Source organism: Boleophthalmus pectinirostris, unplaced genomic scaffold (assembly GCF_026225935.1).
Source record: "Boleophthalmus pectinirostris isolate CB_2022bp ecotype Guang Dong unplaced genomic scaffold, ASM2622593v1 HiC_scaffold_3, whole genome shotgun sequence".
NCBI classification, from domain to species: domain Eukaryota; kingdom Metazoa; phylum Chordata; class Actinopteri; order Gobiiformes; family Gobiidae; genus Boleophthalmus; species Boleophthalmus pectinirostris.
The window spans coordinates 41156475-41177813 of record NW_026571299.1 but is presented as its reverse complement, the minus strand read 5'-3'; the positions used below and the strand labels follow the sequence as shown (position 1 = coordinate 41177813).

The window sequence follows — 21339 nt, the reverse complement described above, 5'->3', positions numbered from 1 at the left end:
TTTGTAGGCTTTAAATACTGCCATCATAAACTGAAATTTGTTGATTTCTGATGGTGTAATTGTATTATTTGCCCTAAGGCAAGTGTGTGGTTGTCATAGAAACCCTTTGTCTCTCTGCCCCGCAGCCAATAAGAACACAGTGGAGATGGTACAGTATGGGGTGGAGGGCAGCAGCACATTCTTAGAGTGCCAGGCGCGCTCCCCACACGCTCTGATCAAATGGCACCTGCAGAGAGACAACAGCGACCGGCGGAAAGAGGTCAGTCCAAGCAAACTTCTTTGGGTTCACAATAACAACATTTGTCACATATTTTACCTACTATTACTTACAACTCCATCCTCAGACCTAAATCATAACAAAACAAAACAAAAACAGCCTGTATGCTTAGAAATGTGAAAACACCCTGATTATGCTAATATGACTCGGGCACAGTCCCACGGTGCAGTTCAGTAGACCTTCTTACTAAGCAGAAACTGTAAATAAGTAGGTGTGTTAGTTCCACTGTAGTTAGCTTTTCCCTTCGGGCAGATATAAGGCACTGTCCACCAGCAATGACCAGAACTGAAAAAGCAACACGGATGAGCTGCGAAACATATTCGATCAAAAAACTTTTGTCCAAATGACAGATTTGAATTTCTCCTTTGCTATTACCTAAGTAGAATGTTTTTGGAGTCAGCTTGAACCACGTTCTGCATGTGAAAAAAAATAAAATAAAATGTGTAAAGGCGACATAAAAAGTACCATATGTTTGAAAGAGCCACCCCAGTGTAAATTGGAGACAGTCCTGAGCCGTATGATGTCAGAGCATCAACTGTCCTGAACATGTGAAGACTCTGACCATGATCTACAGCCCTGAGGCACTAGTGAAAGTTTTATAGTGAAGCTGCAAGCTGCAACCTTTTTATTGATAATTCTGTTGGATGCTCTTTGTTGTGAAGGAAGTTTCTGCTTATGTTTCTTGAACACACTGTCCACAGAAAGAAAAAGAAAAAGAAAAAAGGCTTTTTTATTATTATTATTTACTGATGTACATTAAAACAAAGGGGAAAAATGTTACGTCTCAAGCCTATGCTTCTATGCTCATAGTAGGTGAACCACACAACAAACTGCAAATTAGGGAGGTTGGATTCAGAGAAGGCTCATTGATTTGCTTTCTGGACCATTTCACAGCATAATTAAGGGAGGTCTTGTTCTTTACAGAGAAACTCCCAAATAATAAAATTAAATTCCAAAGGGATGAGATCATTTAATATTATGTGTCAGTGGCCTTTTACCTCTTTGGAAAACAATTTGGAAAACTCTTTTTGTTACAGATTTATTACACAAACACATTCTAAATTAATTTTTTAATCATTCAGATATGACAATATTATTATAGTTCAGCTTGAAATGTACATTAACACTGTTGACTACATTGACTGTTTGTATTCACCTATCTGAACTTTCTCAAAAACTTGCACTTTCCTTTAAGAAATTATCAGACTTTAAGATAATTTGAAACATTCTTGTTTCTGTTCCTGCAGATGCGTTCAGATGGACGGATCCTCAAAACAGAGCAGGGTCTCCTCCTGCGCTCCCTGCAGCCCTCAGACTCTGGTCTGTACCAGTGCACAGCCACGGAAAAGAACTTCAAGCACACTTTGGTCAAGCTCCAACTGGTTGTGTTGTCAGGCCGCGCTGTCAACAACGCCTTGGTAGAGGTCGCTGGGGGTCTGGTGCCATCCTCCCTCCACACCAGCACACAGTGGACCCCCAGCGCAGGGCAGTACAAGGACCTGTTGACCATCCTGAGCCAGCCCGAGATGAATCTGATCAACCAATACTGTCAGGACTACTGGCAGTATGGAGACCCGCTGATGGGGGCACTCAAGGCCAAAGATCTAAAGGAACTGAAGGAGCAGAAGAAACCACGCAACCGCCGACATCACGGGGACCACCAGGATGACGAGGACCAGACAGAGACATGAGGAGGCGTTTAGAGACTTACTGTATACTTCCTCTGTCCCGCCCCTTTACCCTGTGAAAACTGGGAGAGACTCGTAGCAAAAGAAAAAAGATCAACTCCACAATCAAACTGAGAAAAGAAAAAGCTTACAGATACAACCCCATACACTCAGATATATGATACGCAGTATTTATTGTAGGTTGTATATATTACCATCAGTGGATTCTTTGTACTTATAAAACATGCTCTTTGTGTATAGGTACCTTTTGGGGGCGAATATTAATGTTATTACTGTTGTTGGTTATTTTATTGTTGTTGCTGTTACTTCTTTGTCAACATCATGTGTCTCTGCACCAGTTGGGAGCGAGCTAAGGGGTGATGGGATATGTAGTTTCCTGCTTGTTTTGGACTCGGGACCTTTTAAATTGTGGATGCAGTGGGACCCAGTGATGCAGTGTGGTCAGATGCATGGACATGGACTTAACACTGCAAAATGACTGGATTATTATGGATCCATGAGGAACAAGGCATTTCTACAGAGACTGCATTCAGCCTGCAATATAAATGTGATGTTTTGTGTTCTGAGTGAGAAGACTAACTGGGGAATCATGCAACATCTGCCGGGATGAAAAATGACTTAAAGGGTCTGTGTGTAATGTTTTATTTTTACTTTTGTACTTCGATGATGGCCCAAAAAAGCTCTTATTTCCTTTTTTTTGTATGATTAAATGGATTCCTCAGCAGCATGATCTGAGAAAATGTACAATGATTACATATGGAGAAAATACTTTGGTAAAATCTAGTCCTGCTAATTGAAATATAAAAATGCATATAATTCCCTTTGAGACTTAAAAATGCAGGCAAAAATACTATACTTAGAATAATGTAACTACAACTATTTGCATTTTACAACAATTTGATTGGACCAACCTGTAACACCTTCCATGGGTTTCACTGTCACTGTGTTAATTTAACTTAATTACAATTCAAAGACAAAGGATTGGCAAAAGTACTCAAAATGGCGGCTTTAAATACTAAACTGAAACCCATGAATAAGATGAATAAGTCATCTGATTGCTTTTAGAGGCAGCTAAATTTTCATACATTTCTTTTGCCCCTTCTGCCACCAAGACCAGACTAAACATTGGGGCAGATCAGGCTAATATAGACAATATATACTTTTCCAAATGCAGAACTGTTACAAAGGTTGTCAAGGTTTTGCATGAAGGGCATTATTCTTTTAATTTAAAGGGATGACATATATGGAACAAGCACAACTATATAGCAGCTGATGTTGGTGGAGACGACAATGAAACTGGTGCTCAGACGGGACTGCAGCATTAAACCTGAGCACAAGACATATTCCTGATTCAATTCCCTTGTGAAAAATGCCCGTGTATACAACAAAGCATTGTAAAAAAAAAAAAAATGTTGTGACTCTAACCAAAATGTGGGGAAGCTGGCTTTCATTGTGTGCATGAACCTGTCCGATGTGCTGTAGTTCTGATCCTGTGTGCTCATTGTTTTCATTCATGTCACAGGGACATTCTTCAGTGAAATGGGTGGATCCGATGCTTTAAGTGCACCACACACACCTCTGTACATAGACATAAACAGGATGTGTCTTTTTAAGGTGTGTTGTTGTGTGTCGTCCGTGTGCAACGTGGAACATTTGTGGCACATAATGTTGGAGAGAAAATAAAGTATTGTCTATGGACCATGGAGACGTTCCATCTGTTTGCATTTGATTTGCACATGGGGTTTACACCACAAATCAAATCAGATGTGACAAAACCAACAGTGGAGGTGTGTTAGCACGTTTATCTAGAAACTTCTGTGTGGTTGTGATTTAATACAAGTACTTAATTGTTGAATATTGTACTTTGGTTGCCATGTTATCAGCTATGGCAATAGATGTGGTTTTACTGATCATATTCTAATGTCTAGAAATGATGTGAAACTTATTGTACAACATGGCTATACGCTTGTTGTAGATCATTTCTAAACTATGTACAGTGTCCTTATCTTGTAAAAATATTCCATTGATTGAATAACCAGCCACCAGCTATATAGCACAGCACAGTAGAAGCTCTCAGCTCATTAGTCAGTACATTAAGCACAAATGCACTTCTCAGTGGTGTAACTGTGAAACCACAGGAGACTGTAATGTGAATCTATAACCATTTAAACAGAAAAGGGTGAGGCAGAAATCTATACGCATTTTATTTTGTTGCTGAGCCACATAAGAATATAATTGCATTCAATTAAACAAATCCATTATGATAAACAGTAGCACACTTAATTGTATTGATTAATTTGTATTGATTCACTTGTGGTCTGCAAATATTATACTGTGATCTGCAAACAAGTTAGAAATCAGAACAGTAAAGAAACTGATTGGGAAGGTGTTAAGAAACTCGCCAACTTCCCATGCATGGAAATAATAACTCAAACATGCCCGTTCATTCTTCACAATCTTAATCAAACTTCCCTCTCCGGTTACACCTTTTCCATGCTTGACCTTGTCACATCTCAGAATCTCAGCAAAGCCAGACCTGGTTAGTTCTTGGATGGGAGACTGCGGGGAAATATTGTGCCACAGTGGCAGAAATTATTGTTGTGTCATTAGGCAAGGCACTTCACCCACATTGGCTAGTATGAATGTGGTGTGTGTTGTGGTGTCGGAGGAGTGCAGAATGGTAGCCTCGCTTCCGCCAGTCTACCACAGGGCAGTTGTGACTATAGTAGCTTACCACCATAGAGTGTGGAGTAAATGAATAATGCACAAAACTGGAAAACCACTTTGAGCATTTAGAAAAGCTATATAAGACAGTGCATTATTATTATTATTATTATTATTATTATTATTATTATTATCATTATTAAAGGTCAGCCACTCGTTCCCACATATCATACTGATTGCCTTGTCCAATCAGTTGCAAAAGACCAAACACACAGAATTTATATAAGGTAAAAATGTCCATGAGTAATATATATGGCATAAATGTACCCTTGACTATCTGCTTTAATTTAATTTCACAACGATATCAAAAAGTAGAACCATTGTCAATGACCACTGTATAGATGAGATGATAACCCCACAGCTGGTGCAGCAGACCTGGAACGTGACATCTGGATATGTGAGCAATCAGCAGTTATTATAATTGTATATCTCTATCACATGAAGAACCATAGCCTTGTAATGCTGTGCTAATGCTAATGTAAGAGATCATCTTATTTTGTTGTTGGTTTTATGAATGAGAACTTCCATCATTGGACCTCAGGCAGTGCTGACCTGGTGTATAACGTGAAGATTAGAGCATATCTGGAGTCCAAGTGGCTCTATCTCCAAAGCAGAGGAACAATGGGTCAGAAACAGCACAACAATAACAGTGCATTCCTGGCAGCACATGACTTCTGGACTGCTTTGGACCCACCTCGGCAGAGCAGGCTTATCTCATCTGACTCAGAATGGAGGAAGTACAAAGAAGGCATTCCACTTCACAGGCACAAATTATTGCAATACAGTTCTCCTTTTACAGATTTATTTTTTCTTTTATTAAAATGAAAAAATAAATTTGAACAGAAAGTGAAAGAGTACATGCACATGAATGATGACAGACTACGAATGACACTTAAAATAAAGGAAAGCAAAAAACAATGGTACATCACAAACAAAATAAATCATCAGATTAAAGTAATTTAAGTTAATGTGTAACCAAGAGAAGTAAAAAATAATAATAATAATAATAAAATAAAAAAAATCTGGTCATATTATTATCATTATTATAATAATACTAATTGAAGAAATTTGATGGACTAATAAATAGTTTTATTTTTTTATGATTAAAATGACTATTTCTTATGAATTTGTTGTTACATTCTATCTTTAGGGACATTATAGTTATATATTTTCTTCCTTATTTTGGCGAAAGTTACTATGATGGGATAAACTATCTCTCATTTCTTAATGTGGGATAAAGTGTATTGACCCAGTCCATCATACTGCATGACTCAGTACAGAACAACACTGCAGTCAGTCTGTGGCACTGTTATGAAAAGCCTTGGCATTTTATCTATGCCCACCATCCCGTGATCAGTTCCAAGTTCTCAATGTTCAATAGACTGAGGTCACCCAATTCTGTCTTATCTCTGCTGCTCTGTGACACATACAGTGGACATCTCTGTACTCCTTTCCAGTCAGTGAATAATATGCATTTGTTAAAAATTATCACGTGAAAAGGGTTTCACAAAAGCAGAGGCTATGTGTAATATTCATACTGTGTTCTGTACAGTGTTGTGTTTCTTGAAATTAAATTATTCTTGTTTGTTTGAAGTATTTGTTCATTAAAACTCCAGTGTATTACTTCTCAAAACCATGCTGAAGGTTGTAAAATTCATCACTGCAAGAAATGTTTTACGTTTTTGCTTGTTCACAAGACATGCGCCAACAAAGTTAAAAAAGTATTTAGTGAAATCTTACTATTTGGTTTTGAGTTGAAACTCCAGACTCCAGTCCAGCTGAGTGAGTTGTCCGTTTAGGAGCAGACTGAGAGAGGGGCAAGTGTGCACCACACCCACACTCTTCACATGCACATGGACCCTGTCAATGTTCTTGGCACGTTACAGTTGCAAGACTTGAGGAATAATTATTATTAATATAACTGGCTATATAAAGACAAAGTGTTGCTGCCCTCTGGTGGATTTCCCCATAGATAAACGTTAATGTTGGGCCTTTAATAGGCCTATGTAGCTGTAGTTAACTATTTCCACGTGTATTTATACATACATACATACATAGCATAAAATAATAAATATATGGACTCATATTTAATATCGGTCTATTTATCTCATGTAATACAATGAGGACACCACCAGATGGCAACCAAAATCTGTGCTTCAAAATGTGCCAACAGAGTAGTACAAAAATAATAATAAAATAAACCATGTAACTAATTCATGTAGAATTAGTTAATTCATGTGATTTTATTAATTTAAATGACAATGCCATGTTTATTAAAATAATTAACATTTAACAAATGTATGTGTGTACTGCAAATACTAATAGAAATAGTAACTTGATTAATTGTCTTTATCTGATAGCATTGTGTTCTTTTTTTAAACATTTAATAGGCTATGAATAAATTATCCTAGTAGCTGTAGAAACAACTGGCCATAATCAGTCCACCAATAATAAACTATGTAATGGTAAATTAGATGTAAACAGAAAAATACATCTCAACAAAGAGAACATTGTTTCTTTTCTCTGTACAGTTGTTCCCCTGTGATACCGTGTGTCCAGGCTGATTGATGTAGCGCTGATCATTGCTACGTTTCACCTCACAGTGTTTTTCAATCTCTCACACTGACGCAGTAGTCTGGTACATACTTGTTCCTCGGAGCATGCTATATTTGGGTATCCCGTGCGAGCTCCTTGCGGGAAACTGATGCATCTTGCCCATTCACCACTTTACAGCTGATTATGAGGCTGTCCTGTGATTTTGAGATATGGACTTCCTGGGGATGGAAAAGGCTTCGTATTGAGAGGGACAGTCAGTTCACTGATATTGCTCCCAGTGGAGTGCCATAAACCCAATATTATACAGTGTAGAGAAGGAGATAAGTCCCACAGGAGAAATGTGAAATCCATGGCACAGGTGAGAGCTGTTTCAAAGCTTTAGTGCACCTTTGTATCACCTTGAACCTTCTGAAATCACTGGCCTACACTGAAAAAATCCCACAAAAGCAGTTTTGGAGATGGTGGTCTATAAGTCTATTGACTTCCAATTCCCCTCATCAGATTTACTCAGATCAGTAAACCAGCTCTTTGTGTTCCAATAAAGAAGATATGTGAGGCATTTCTGGTATTTGCATTAATTTATAAACTCGCGTCTTCAACATGGCATAACGCGGGCGTGTACGTACACCTTTTAAACAGGTCATATGATTGATCACATGATCATTGAATTACATGATCACCACAAGCATTACCAGGAGTGCCACATACTTTTTCTTTCTTTCTTTCTTTATTGTAAGAGTTTTGACGCGCTCTCTTTGTCCTTGAAGAGCACCTGGTGGGCTGCACGTCACTCACCATACTACCAGTGTTGGGAAGGTGACTTTTAAAATGTATTCCCCTACAGATTACAGATTACATACCCCAAAATGTAGTTTGTAATGGAATCCATTAAATTGCTTAAAGTGAGTAACGTAATCTGAATACTTTGGATTACTTGATTTGCTGTAGAGAAGCAAAGATAAGATGTTTTGTCTGTTAAAAGAAAATAATGAGCCCAGACTTTACTGAACCAGATTAAAAATATTATTGATAGAAGAGGAGACACGTCCACGCAGCATGATTTAGTCCTGTTAAATCCTGTTTTAGTCCTGGTTTAGTCCTGGTTTAGACCTGGTTTAGATCTAGTTTAACCTGGTTTAGTTTCCAGCAATGAGTGGAATTACCTGAAAAAAAAAAAAAAAAAAAAAAAAGTGAAAATAGAAAAACAGCAAAATACCGCCATGTAATCCATTTATTTCAACAAAGTAACTGTAATCCAATTACCACTCACTGAAACAGTAACTGTAACTGAATACAGTTACTCATAATTTGTACTCTGATTACATTACATAACTCCAGTACATGTAATCTGTTACTCCCCAACACTGTATACTACTGAGATCCAGAGAGCACCTCAGCATCCTCTCATCTTTGCTCCTTAGTGTGGTGAATGTTAATTAAAAAAATAGTCTGAAAACAAGTTGGATGAATTAAGTTTTATTACCATCAAAGTCATCAACTTTGTCAATAGATTACAACAGCTGACAGATGCTGGACAGGGCCTCCTGAAGACCACTGGTCCAGCTTTAGACCACAGAGATGGGACTGTACAGCAAGACATGGACTGGAGAAGCTTTGTCTTTAGTTTATCAAAGTCAATACATATAATACATGAAAAAATGTTTTCACATACATCTCTGAATAATAATAATAATAATAATAATAATAATAATAATAATAATAATAAGTACATTTGTATGTCCGAAAAAGGATGAGAAATTTACTAGATGACTAAAATAGAAACATTTTAAGACAACAAATCTCATATGAATTATTTGTTAGTGCACATTTTCATACAAATGGACATCTGTGCACAGTGAGTAGACCGTGTGGCGTGTGTGAGTCACAACTCTTATTGTGGCTGGGTCCAAAATAACTCCACTATCGCTTTTCTTCTGATATACTGAGGCCAATATCTATAAGCCAGTAAAACTATCAGTCTTGGGCTCTTTTTTGTCATTTAGATACTGGTTATAATTGACAGGGTTACCACCATTTACTTAAAGATGCACTGTGCAATTTTTCTGGTGGAGGGTCTGTCACCTGCTTATCTCCTTGGAGACGTTACTGCTTTGTCTTGATTATTTTCACAGTATGTACTTGATTATCACAATGGAGACAAGCTCATGGTCAGATTAATAGAGAAACAAGCCTGCAAATAGTAAGATTTCAAGTTTTTTAAGGTATTTTTGAGCTATAAAACACCTGTAATTGAACAAACGTATGGCAAATATGTTCAAAACCATACTGTGTGGATGTATAATACAGCAAATTCAAACTGAAACTTTTCTTTAACTCTTGCCCTTTCCTCTTGCTATTTCATCAGTTTGAACTACAACAAAGTCATTCTGGTAAAAGAGACACCACTGAGTGATTTGGACCCAGCCTTGTCATGTGTTAAAGGACTGCTTCACTCATAGACGTGGACGCCATCTACGGGACACTAAGGATCACAGTTTCTGTAGCCAGTCAGTATTGCTCTATCTCCTCTGGGCGGGTGATCCAAGTAGCATGTAGCACATAATTGAAGCTTTGGAAAGGGACAGTTTTTTATCAAGTATTTCCTCAAATACATTAAGAAACAATAAATGGCAGCTAATGATCTCTGAGTGCAAATATTAACAATATACAATAATTAAACATCTCTTCTAGACACGTACTTAACAAATACAAGCTAATACAAAAGAAGGTAAACTTCATATGACATAATGGCAAATGAAAAGCTAAAAATAAAAGGAACGCAAATGCACAATGCTAATTCAACCTTTTTGTAACAATGCAAATCGTGCCTTCTCCTAGCCTAAAAGAGTTCTGCCTTAAAAGTAAGCTATGGCTTGTGGTGAGACTATGCTGTGGCTTTGGATCATCTGTATCCAAGTGTCTGTACATGTGGGGTGGGGTAAATGTGGGGCAGGTACATGTGGGGTGAACATCCATGCTGTTTTGGCTACTTCTAAACATCTATATACAGATTCTAGTGAGGTTCTTTCCTGAGCAGAAAGTTGAGCAAAGGAGAAAAGTTTATTTGAAAGCTGCCGCTTATAAATGTAGCAATGGCCATTAAAATTGAGCAGACTTCACTGTCAGAATCCTAAACATGTACAGTTTGCACTAATGCAAAATATTTTGTCATTACTACCAGGATTTGATTTTAAAATATTCTCAAACTAACTCTGAGAACACCTTATTTCAGTGAAAAAGATGTATGCCACAAGAAAACTAAAAGGCATAAACCCGAAAACTATAATGTTCAATTATCAGTTGTTGTACCCCTAATATTATATAATTCTATAAAATAATATGCATCTTTAAATATTGAAAACATCCCTATTGAGGGCATGAACAGTGAAACGTCAGCCACAGTTTTTTCGTGATACTAAACTGCACTCTAGGAATAAAGTTTTGCTTTTAAAAAGTATAAATAGGCTAATATAGACCAAGATGTTTACAGTGTGCTCTGGACCCTATGAAAAGAAATACCAGAGCAGGTTTTGTTTTTCCTTGAGCTATTTTATGATGTTGATTCACTGCACTTACTTATTTCAGCGATATCATGGGGTTCAGCGTGTTAAGTAGAAGATTGAATATAATGTCATTAGTTTGCATAAAGACTCTTTTTAATAATATAGTCCATAGGTAAACACAGGACAGGGTCTGTCTAGTAAAACGCACGTCTGCAGGCACCTTCCTGCTAATGTTAGAAGTGATTTTTGGACTGACAGAGCAGTTTCCCTGGTCGCCTCATTAAAAGGGAATCAAAGCAGCTTTAGCACAATTAGCTTTGCTATAACTGTGTTAGCACTGGGACTTTAGCTCCCAGTCACAGCTTGTCAGGGATCTCTGTGAGTGTTTCAACACAAGTGAACGCAGTATAAATGACATAAAATACCACAGGGTCAGTGCAGAAAGACAAAGTGTGGATGAGAGGAGAAGCCAGTGATGAGCGCGCAGCACTTAGGAACACAGCACCCCCATGAGGTGATGCGGAGAAGCAGAGTCAGTGTCACCATGCTAGCAGCTAATGTACAGTTTGTAGAGAGGAGGTTCAGTGCACCTATCCCTGCTCGTCCTCAGCCTGAACGCCTGTGGAGGGGACTGGTGCGTCCCCATTGCAGCGGGGCTCTGGCGGGGCGTCCTGGAGAGGAGGCTGTGGCTGTGAGGGGCTGACCTCCACAGTGGGCACTCCCTCGGTGCTGGACAGGGGTGCGGAGGAGGCAGCAGAGGCCTGGGGGTCTGCAGGAGCCTCTGCTGAAGCTCCTGCTGCTGGGCTAGCTGCCTTTGAGTCGCTGTCAGGCGCTCTCAGACGTTTCATGATTGTTGTGACCCGCACGGCTTTCTGAGGGTGAACAAAATATGAAGTGCAGTGGTCAAATAAATGTTTGGAAGTTAAAAAAATAATATTTTTTTTAAACCAAAGTGCAAACTGTGGGGCCACCTGAACCAGACATAGACAACAAAATGTTTTCTTATGACACTGAAGGCTCGCCAACCACTAGCACATGCAAACACAGCATATAGTTTAAAATCAGAATATCTGAACATTTTTACCTTCCACTTGGCTCTAGCAAAGTTCTTCTCTATTTGAGCGCAGACATTTTCCTTGATGTTCTTATCTGAGGCAGCTCCACCTGAGATCCTGTTGAAGACACATGATCGCACAGACTGTTAATACTGGCAACGTTTTCTCTGTTTTATTGCTGGAAATACAAACCCAGTACAAACCCAGTACAAACCCAGTACACACCCAGTACACACCCAGTACACACCCAGTACACACCCAGTACACACCCAGTACACACCCAGCTTAGTCTTAGTCCCACTGTCACATATGATGCATTTATACACTGTGACGTGAGGATAGACATAATAAAAGATAACCACATTTGCATTGTTTGCATGTTAGCATGACTTGCACAGTGAAGGAAGTAACTGTTGCTGAATTACATTATAACATACAACAGTGCTGTTTACATTACAATTTTCACTGTGACCATAGTATAACTATGGCTGTCTTGAATTTTAGAGGCCAGTGAGGGCTGTCTTGTGAGTCTATATGAAATGAATGAGTTCTTCATACCACTCATGGTTTATGGCCTCCTGCGCAGTCAGCCTCTGGTCCTGGTCCACCTCCATGAGACGAGCCACTAAACTTTTGGCTGTCAACAAAGAGCAGCCAAAAGTAGGTGATTTTTCAATAAGAGCAAAGTTTCATCTGTCTGCATACTTGGTCAGGAATGTACCTGAATCAGATATTTCATCCCAGTATGGAGAGTCAAACTCATAGTCTCCTGCTAAGATCTTCCTGAAAAGGTTTTTGTCGTGGTTTTCATAGTCATCATCTTCAGTTTCATCATAGAAGGGAGGATTGCCTGATAGTCTAAGGAGAAAAGGGTGAAAACTTCAGAAGGAGGCAGGTAGTGTTGGTAAACAGAACATTGTTCCTGTGTTCTAAACTTAGACTAGATTGTGAAGCACAGTGTAAATGTTGCTGCAGCAAAACTGAATTTCCCTCAGGATCAATAAAGTATCTCTCTCTATCTCTCTCTTTCTCTAAAGGCACAGGTACAGTGGTGGAACACATGCTCTAATATATTTTCAATGGAGATATCAACATATTAACCAAATATTTCAAATCATGATGTTTCAAGAGTGTTTTGGGAATGGCAAACACTTGACATGCACGTTGTCTTCTCACTTACAATATGTACATGATGACCCCAGTGGCCCAGCAGTCCACCGGGCGCCCATACCGCTGTCTGCCCACCACTTCAGGGGCTGCACACAGCATGAACATTAGTTGACCAGCATACATACAGTAGACAGCAGTGTAAATAGCAGTATGTCTTACCCAGGTACTCTGGTGTGCCACATGGCTCTTTGATCAGTCCATTTTCCAGTTTGGCCAGATGGAAGTCACTGATCACTATTTTGGAGTGTTTCAGTCGGTTATAGTACACCAGATTTTCCAACTAAAGATATCAAATTATAAGCAAATATACAGGTGACTCTTAATATTACAAAGGCATCTTAAAACAACTATACAAGAATTTATATTATATCCCAGATTTTGAGAATTTTATTGCAGCAAATTATAATGTCAATTTGAGGAGTTTTTTAGAATATGTGTCACATACAAAAATATGTAAACCAAAAAATCTGAGACAAAAATAATCTTTTTTTTTTTTTTTTCAGTTTAAAATAATTCATAGTAACATTGTATAGACATTTTTGCTCCAAAATTTGGTAAAACTATTTTTACCCTTTTATCTATCTGCTTTTCATGTATCAGTTGTTGGTAAGTATATACCTTGAGGTTTCTGTGAACAATGTGCAGTGAGTGAAGGTAGGCGACGGCTTCCAAAACCTGGCGCACCACATTGCTGGTGTCCTTCTCCGAGTAGTACCCCTGGTCCAGAATCCAGTCAAACACTTCTCTGCCTGTTGCTCTGGACACACACAGACAACAGTGTGACTCAGGGTGAACGCTACAGTGTGCAGTACAACATGCATCATACCTAACAATGGTCCCAAAATAGATTATTGATGTAATGAAGAAACGTGGTAATTGTTGTTGTACAATACTAAGCTGCTGCTGTGACTGAGCGAGCCAATAAAAGGGTGGGTTTAAGGATCAAGAAATAATAAGTAAGAAAGTAAACAGCAGACTGTAAATTGAACAGTAAATAGCATTTTACTTCAGAAAAATGCTGCCATCTTGTTTGGACATTTTTCTTACAAAAACAACAGTGAATCCAGAACTGCACAGCCTCATTTTGAAGTGCTTTGTAAGCATTTCAGTTTTAGGTGTCAGCCATTTATCTGTCCCAGTTGTGTCACCACAAGTTTTTCTGTCACATTTGGAGAAAGCATTTTCTTCTCAATTTTGTTTTAAATTTTATTTTTTTGTATATATGATGCATAAACAGTCAGCAGGCTCATCATCATTCCACAATTAAAAGTCAACATTACCCAGTGCACCTGAGTTAGGAGGATAATTAATTCTCTGTAGAAATGCAAAACACATTTCATTGTGCTGATTTTCTTAATCCAAAATACTCAAAGGACATCATACTTTTAATGCATCTGTGAAAATTCATTCATCCAGGGAGGTCTCACAGATGAGAATAGAGCTGCTAAAGCCATCACCATATCTGCATTCCAAATGAGTGGAGTTCACAGCCGTTCTTATATCCACAGGGCCCCAGGCTACAACAGCGTATTCCCCAATAGTGTATAATCAACACACACACCTCCCATACACACACACACACACACACACACACAAACTATACAGTCCAACTCACAGCTCCAGGAACAGGAAGTACTCCTTTTTGGTCTCATAGACATCCACCAGCTGGAGGATATTGGGATGCTTCACCCTGAGGAGATGAGTCACACAGCACAAGACAGAGACATAAGTCGTCATGTACCTGAGTGTGGAGCATCTCATGAATAACAAATACAGTCAACATACAGGCCTGGGGCTGACACATGCATAGAATAGGCACTGAGCTATGGTCCGCATGTCACATTATTGTTATAGGCGAGGAAATATGAATTAAACAATTGTGCTGTTGACATCTAGCCATGAAAGATGTTGGGACAGAGTGTGTTCCTGCTATTGTTCCACACCACAGCACAGCTTTAGTCCAGAAAAGACATGTTGTTATTAGCTTTGCCTCTAAGCTGTAATAAAACGTTGACTTCAATACGTGGATAGAACACTTGCTTAGAATATAGTCACTCTAAACATCTATTAGTTGTTCATCAGTGTGCACAGTGCTAATTATCAAATAGCATTCCCTTGTTCAAAGGGAACAAGGGACTTTGACAAGGACAGACAACCTCCTAAAATAAGCACTAATCTTCTTTGACACAGTTTGTGCCAGCCCTAAACCTGTAGCTTAAAAGAAAAAAAATCTACAAAAAAATAAGTTTCTCTATGGCTACAGACTAAAACTATATCATTGTCAAATACAATTCTTATGCCTAAGGTTATGTATTTATTATGTATTTATTGTCCCAGATTGGAAATTTGTCCTCTGCATATGACCTAATGCTGCTGGAGCAGACAGCACCTAATCTTGTGTTTGGTCAGGCGTGCCTTAGCTGAAGGATGTTTACTTACTGTGCACATCCAGACATGGGGAGAAACATGCAAACTTCACACAGGGACTGAACCCATAACCTTCTTGCTGTGATGTCTGAGTGCTAGCCACTCTGCCACCATGCCTGTCTATCGCTGTGGTAATTGCAAAGCAGTTTTTTCAATTGTTTTTTTTTTTTTTTTTTTTTTTTGCGGAAATAATACAAAGTGTTGCTCAAATCTTTTAGGTGTGACTGTTAATCTCACATGCTCATTTGCACATCCTCCTTTTGGTTTCCAACCAAACTCATGATAATGCAGCTCTGCTGAAGAGTTACATAACAATGGAAAGTGTGAAATCCGTCTCACAAGTCCCCCAGCAAACACTGATTGTGTGATTTTTTATTTATTTTTTAAATTTTTTTATTCTTTTGTTGTGTAACCTTGAATTGCATGTTTTGTATACAACTTACATCTTTAGGATCTGAATCTCGTTTTTTGCTGCTTTGCGTACTTTACGTCCATCTTTCTTAAGGAACTTCTTACACGTATACATTTTATTGGTGGTTTTGTCCTTAGCTCTGAATATCTCACAGAACTCCTCCCTGGAAAAAAACATAACACACATTAACTTCTTTGTTTCTGGGCACCATTAATCAGACAGTAAGACATGTAATTCAAGATCAGTAAAGTCAATCATGGTGGAAGAACTCACACAAGTGTCTCATGTGAAAGCTCAGAACCTCCAAGAATTCACTTACGGAGCTCCAGAGGCTGCACTAGCACTGATTCATGAGGTACTAGGAACTGGGGTTTAGGTAGTGACCATTCGGATCAGAGAGATTCTTTTTAGCCTTAAATTGATCTGGATTTCAGCCTTGAAACACTGTGAAGACATACTGCTGCATATCAAATGTTGACAATGGAAAGCAATTATAGATGATGGAAGTCTTCTCTGGTTTACCGTTGCCATGGTGAATCTTTGTTTCTGGGCACCATTAATCATTGCTTTTCAAAACTCAGTATAAGTAAATTCTGAGTGGTCTAACTTAAATAAATAGGGACAGAGGGCCAAGGGTTACTATCTCTATTTATTTGAGTCATCTTTCTATAATAATAAAAACATACTTACGATTTGACAATCTGGCCCATGTCATATTTGTCTGTAATATCTGTGGGACTGTGGTAGTCCTTCTTTTCCCCCACTGGGAGACAGCCAAATGGCATGGCTGTTTCTGACCTGAGAGACACACAGATAAAAATGAGTGGACAGTTAGTAGTTTGTCAAAGCGAGTCGCTCCTATTTGGACTCACGCTGAGACAAGTTATTACATGGATGATGACCTGCTGTTGTTTATGAGAAATGGATGGGTAACACTGTCAGGAGAGTAAGCAAAGGAAGCGTCAGAGGAGACATTGGTCCTGCTGTAATCAAATACACAGTTAGGGTCTAGCTTTTATTGAGCAGGGGAACAGGTCTGCCATGAAATCTGCAGTTTGTCTTTCCTCATTTTATTTCTACAGTGGAGTTATGTGAATTGAAATTAAGTTTGAAAGTGGCTTGGTCAGTGAATGTACAGTATGAACTAAATGGCCTTAGCAGCGATCATTGTTTGTTTCTATTAGTACATAATTATACCTTATGCTATGGTAGTATGGTTGTTTGGTTTATAATGTAAAGCATTAAATAAAACTATTCTGTTGTGACTTTGAAGATCATAATGTAAAGACTGGGCAGTAAATAACATTAATGCTTGTCATTTTTCAGGGTGATTTGTCCATAAAATCTAGTATATGTTTCACTGCAAAAACAATATTCTGATATATGCCTTGGAGTGGTGAGTTCTCAAAACTGTAAACCACAAGTTTCTCTAAAGTGGATTTGAAAGCTGGAAAATAAACTTAAATCACAAGAACTTTCACTGAATTTTGGCTTCATGGGCCTAACCTTTTCTGCCTACTGATGTGTTTCCAACAACTGCACAAATTACCAGCAACTTAAAAGAATTGGTTTAACTTCTATACACTTATTGTTATGAATACTGGAACATTAGAGGTGAGGATAAACATGACTATTAAGCAGCACAAAATGAAGTATTTTACATTTCATACTTTATGTCCATGTACACATATCAGTGTGTAAAGGGAAGTTAGAAAGACTCTAAGTTGTATGAAGTCAAATAATGAGGTTTCAAACTTCAAATGGAGGATTTTATGAAGCACATCAGATGGAAAGGTTTTTAAGAAAGCAAGACAGAAAGCTTAAAAGTCAGAAATAGAAAGAGAGCACTGTGTAATATGGGAAAATCGTTACCAAAAAGCTCCTAAATTAAGAATTGTGTCAATAGAGTAGGACGGTAAATGAACATAAGCTTTTTGTAGAGATTTATAACCTCACAAATTGAAGAAAATTGAGCACTCACAGCCAGATACATTTACGCAATAACGGAATGGACTTTTCCACTCAAAGTACCATATGAGAAATAATAGGCTATTTGTATCAGGAGAGCAGGCAGACAGCAGGTCCCACAACCCAGTAACAAAACAGGCATTTAGACACCATCATCCACCACACTGCAGCATTTTTCTCTCATGTGTGAAAAGGGTTAGCCAGCCCCGGGGAGCACAAATCAATGGTTATACTGCCCACAGTGTGACCTGTCAGGCTAAGTACACCACTCCAGGCAAATGAACTGGAATTGTCTCCAATTAAAGAAGTGTTGAAGAGCAATTATCAGATGTAAAACAGCAGAGTTCAACCAGGGTAACAACATGGTGTTAAATAGAGAGAGGTGCCAACAGCGCAATGAGCTACACAGATGTATGTCATTCATTTATATGTGATAAATCATAAATCATGTTTACAGTGAGCTAAAACAGTCTGAGCAACATTTTGAATTTACTGAATTGTTGAACAGTATACAGCAGATTGTTACCATAGTTACACATCCAATAAAGTCATGCTTGAATGAGGTTTATAAGACAGCTTCAGTAATAACAAAGGAAAAATGTTCTCTCTTTTAAATTGTAACACAATTGTTAGTAATATATTGAAGTGGCTATTAGTAAAAACATACAATTAAACAAATCAGATACAACCTGTAATCTTATTCAGTGCAAGGACAAGACAAAAAAGGTGTTCTGTTGGTTCTGTTCAATATATTGTACTTGAAAATAGCATATTATCAATAATTCCCACATTGAGAAAATTATGGGGGAAAAGTTATTACTGTTTGTTATGTTGATTGTGATTGTACTGGTGTAATCCAGTCACTGAAGAAGCTAGCTCCAATCTTCAGAACTCAGGCTACTAATTAACTGGTGAACCAAAACAAAAACCTTGGATTTTATTGTAAGTCACAACTTGTAAGCCTTTCACTTGGCAGGGAGTCAGCTAATTGCAGTCGAAAAAGCAATCACAAGAGATACATCAGGAGAGAATCATTTTAGTTGGAAAACGTGCTGAACTATGATCATATTTTCATGCTCACATACATTCCTTGAAGCACACTGTGTTGTGCGGTGTCACTGACAATCCCTAAAGCTGTTCTGCGTTCTAAAATCTCAGCTCTGGATCTTGAGGGTTGACAGCCTGAAGAGGACCAGCAAATCGGACACCAACATCCTTGACATTCATTTTCTCTCATTTGCAAATGATCACTTGGAATTACTTGGGAGAGTTTGTTGCTGTAACAGAGAGGGTAAACACCCAAAATACTGAGATGGTTGAAGTATGCTCATCATATTGATATTATAGCGTAGGATTTATATAGTACCTTTCACGATACACAAAGTTCAAAGTACATTATTCATAGTGGTAAGCTTCTGTTGTAGTCACAGCTGCCCTGGGGTACAATGGTGGAAGCATCGCTGCCAATCTGCGGCATCAACAGTTCAAACAATAGTTTTTGCCACAGACGCCTCACTGTGGCACCTGGTATTCCCAACAACGGTCTCCCATCCATGTCCAACCCGGCCTGGCCTTGCTTAGCTTCTGAGATCTGATCAGATCAGACTTTGACAGCTGGTAGCTGGTATCCTGGCATGAGCGATGCCAAAACACATGGACTATTCATATTATTATTTTTGCTAATATCGTACAAGATGGTCTATATAAAGACGTGCTATAGGCTATAGAAAGTTAAACAATACTTCACAAACATGGATAAGATGGATAAGTTCTAGGTTTTATAAGTTTTAAATAGCAAGTCTTTAAATGATAAGTCCAAACATGCTGACAATTACAGTACATAGTGCTGCATATGACATCATTGCCCACGTGATAATTAAAGAAAAGACCCTATGCCTCCAAGGCCAACCTGGAACTAGGTGGCCAATGAACACTATTTGTCACCAGACCTGCTATTTGGATGTGTTATTTATGATAATGCCATGACGCGGACTGTGCTCCAAGAGGTCAGGCTAAACCACCATTTCTGAGGTGACATTTGTACTGAATAAATTACATGTGCTACAGAGTGGCCATTAAAGCACCTACTGGAGCATGATTATGTAAGCAGTGAATTCAAGCAGCGACAATATATGGGCTGTGGTGTCAGGCCATCTGAGGCGCAGAAAAAACATCATCCACACATTCAGCAGGGTAAATATGGTCAGGGGTGTGTCATATTTTTACATTTATATTGAGGACAAGTGAGACATACTGAACCTAATCTGAATTTGTTAAGGGTTAAAGTTATCTCACATAAACTCGCATCAACAGTATCCAACTAAAGACTGACACTGAAAATAGCTATGTGTAATTTTCCTTTTTTACCAAATATTTGGCAGAGCTAGTTGTGATAGTGTAATGGAAGTTAGTCGCAGATTGAACAGTACTAGATCGTTCTTTATGATAGGACAATATATTTTGGGGCTCAGTAGTTACTGTGTGTACTTTTCTATGCAAAAGTGGGGAGATTTTTCCATCCATCCATCCATTTTCTTCCTCTTATCTGGGGCCAGGTTGCAGGGACTCCCAGACTTCCTTCAGCCCAGACACTTCCTCCAACTCCTCCAGGGAGACCCCGAGGCGTTCCCAGGCCAGTCGAGAGACATAGCCCCTCCAGCGTGTCCCAGGTCTGGCTCTACCCCGAGCTCCTCCCGTGTGACCAAGCTCCCCACCATATCTCTAAGGGAGTGCTTAGCCACCCTGCAGATGAAACTCATTTTGACCACTTGTATATGCGATCTTGTCTTTTCAGTCATTACCCAAAGCTCATGACCATAGGTGACGGCAGGAATGTAGATTCACCGGTAACGGTGAATCTACAACGATACAGTGACCACATCACTGCAGACGCTGCACCGATCCCTCTGTCAATCTCACGCTCCGTCCTCCCCTCACTCGTAAACAAGACCCTAAGATACTCAAACACTTCCACTTTAGGCCGGGACTCTCCACCCACCAGGAGAGGGCAAGCCACCTTTTTCCTTTCAAGAACCATGACCTCAGACTTGGAAGAGCTGATCTTCATCCCAGCCACTTCACACTTGGCTGCAAACCCCCCCAGGACACATTTCAGGTCCTGGTTTGATGAAGCCATTGAAGCCATCAGGACAACATCATCCGCGAACAGAAGAGATGAGATCCTGTGGTCCTCAAACCGGACCCCCTCTGGCCCCTGGCTGCACCTAGAAATTCTGTCCATAAATACAATGAACAGAACCCTGGCAGAGTCCAACATGCACTGGGAACAGGTCTGATTTACTGACTTACTGGGAAATCTTTTGCAAAATAATGAAATCTAAGTAACATCTATGGCTAATTATATGTTCAGTGTGCCATTTCTTTGTTGCATGCCTTTTGCTGAAATTGTATATTTAAAACATGGCATCATGTTGCTGATTTACTATATGCAGTTGAATCTGTTTTAGGAGAAATTTCAATTATTTTGCTTTTGAGAATTAGCACAAGGAAATTGTGAGACTGTGTGCATTTGTAAATAGGAAAGACGGCATGTTTTCTT

General features: G+C 38.9%; 2 protein-coding genes across 4 annotated transcripts in view; one reads left to right on the top strand and one right to left on the bottom strand.

Moving 5' to 3' along the window:
- sema3fb (sema domain, immunoglobulin domain (Ig), short basic domain, secreted, (semaphorin) 3Fb) overlaps positions 1–3663 on the top strand; it is a 78270-nt gene extending 74607 nt beyond the window's left edge. For both annotated transcript variants that reach the window (XM_055160565.1, XM_055160564.1), the window contains 2 exons: positions 126–259; positions 1525–3663. In XM_055160565.1, the coding sequence (XP_055016540.1) occupies positions 126–259; positions 1525–1968 (578 nt within the window). In that variant the 3' untranslated portion in view covers positions 1969–3663. The remainder of the gene's footprint in view (positions 1–125; positions 260–1524) is intronic.
- Positions 3664–8991: 5328 nt separating this feature from the next.
- camkvb (CaM kinase-like vesicle-associated b) overlaps positions 8992–21339 on the bottom strand; it is a 32576-nt gene continuing 20228 nt past the window's right edge. The window contains exons 2-11 of one of the 2 annotated variants that reach the window (XM_020935811.2): positions 16503–16610; positions 15844–15975; positions 14589–14663; positions 13592–13730; positions 13133–13253; positions 12984–13059; positions 12525–12661; positions 12362–12440; positions 11833–11920; positions 8992–11620 (exon numbers count right to left, since the gene is read on the bottom strand). In XM_020935811.2, the coding sequence (XP_020791470.2) occupies positions 11339–11620; positions 11833–11920; positions 12362–12440; positions 12525–12661; positions 12984–13059; positions 13133–13253; positions 13592–13730; positions 14589–14663; positions 15844–15975; positions 16503–16597 (1224 nt within the window). In that variant the 5' untranslated portion in view covers positions 16598–16610 and the 3' untranslated portion in view covers positions 8992–11338. Of the gene's footprint in view, positions 11621–11832; positions 11921–12361; positions 12441–12524; positions 12662–12983; positions 13060–13132; positions 13254–13591; positions 13731–14588; positions 14664–15843; positions 15976–16085; positions 16179–16502; positions 16611–21339 lie in introns of those variants that run through there. The other variant, XM_055160567.1, reaches the window with a different exon arrangement.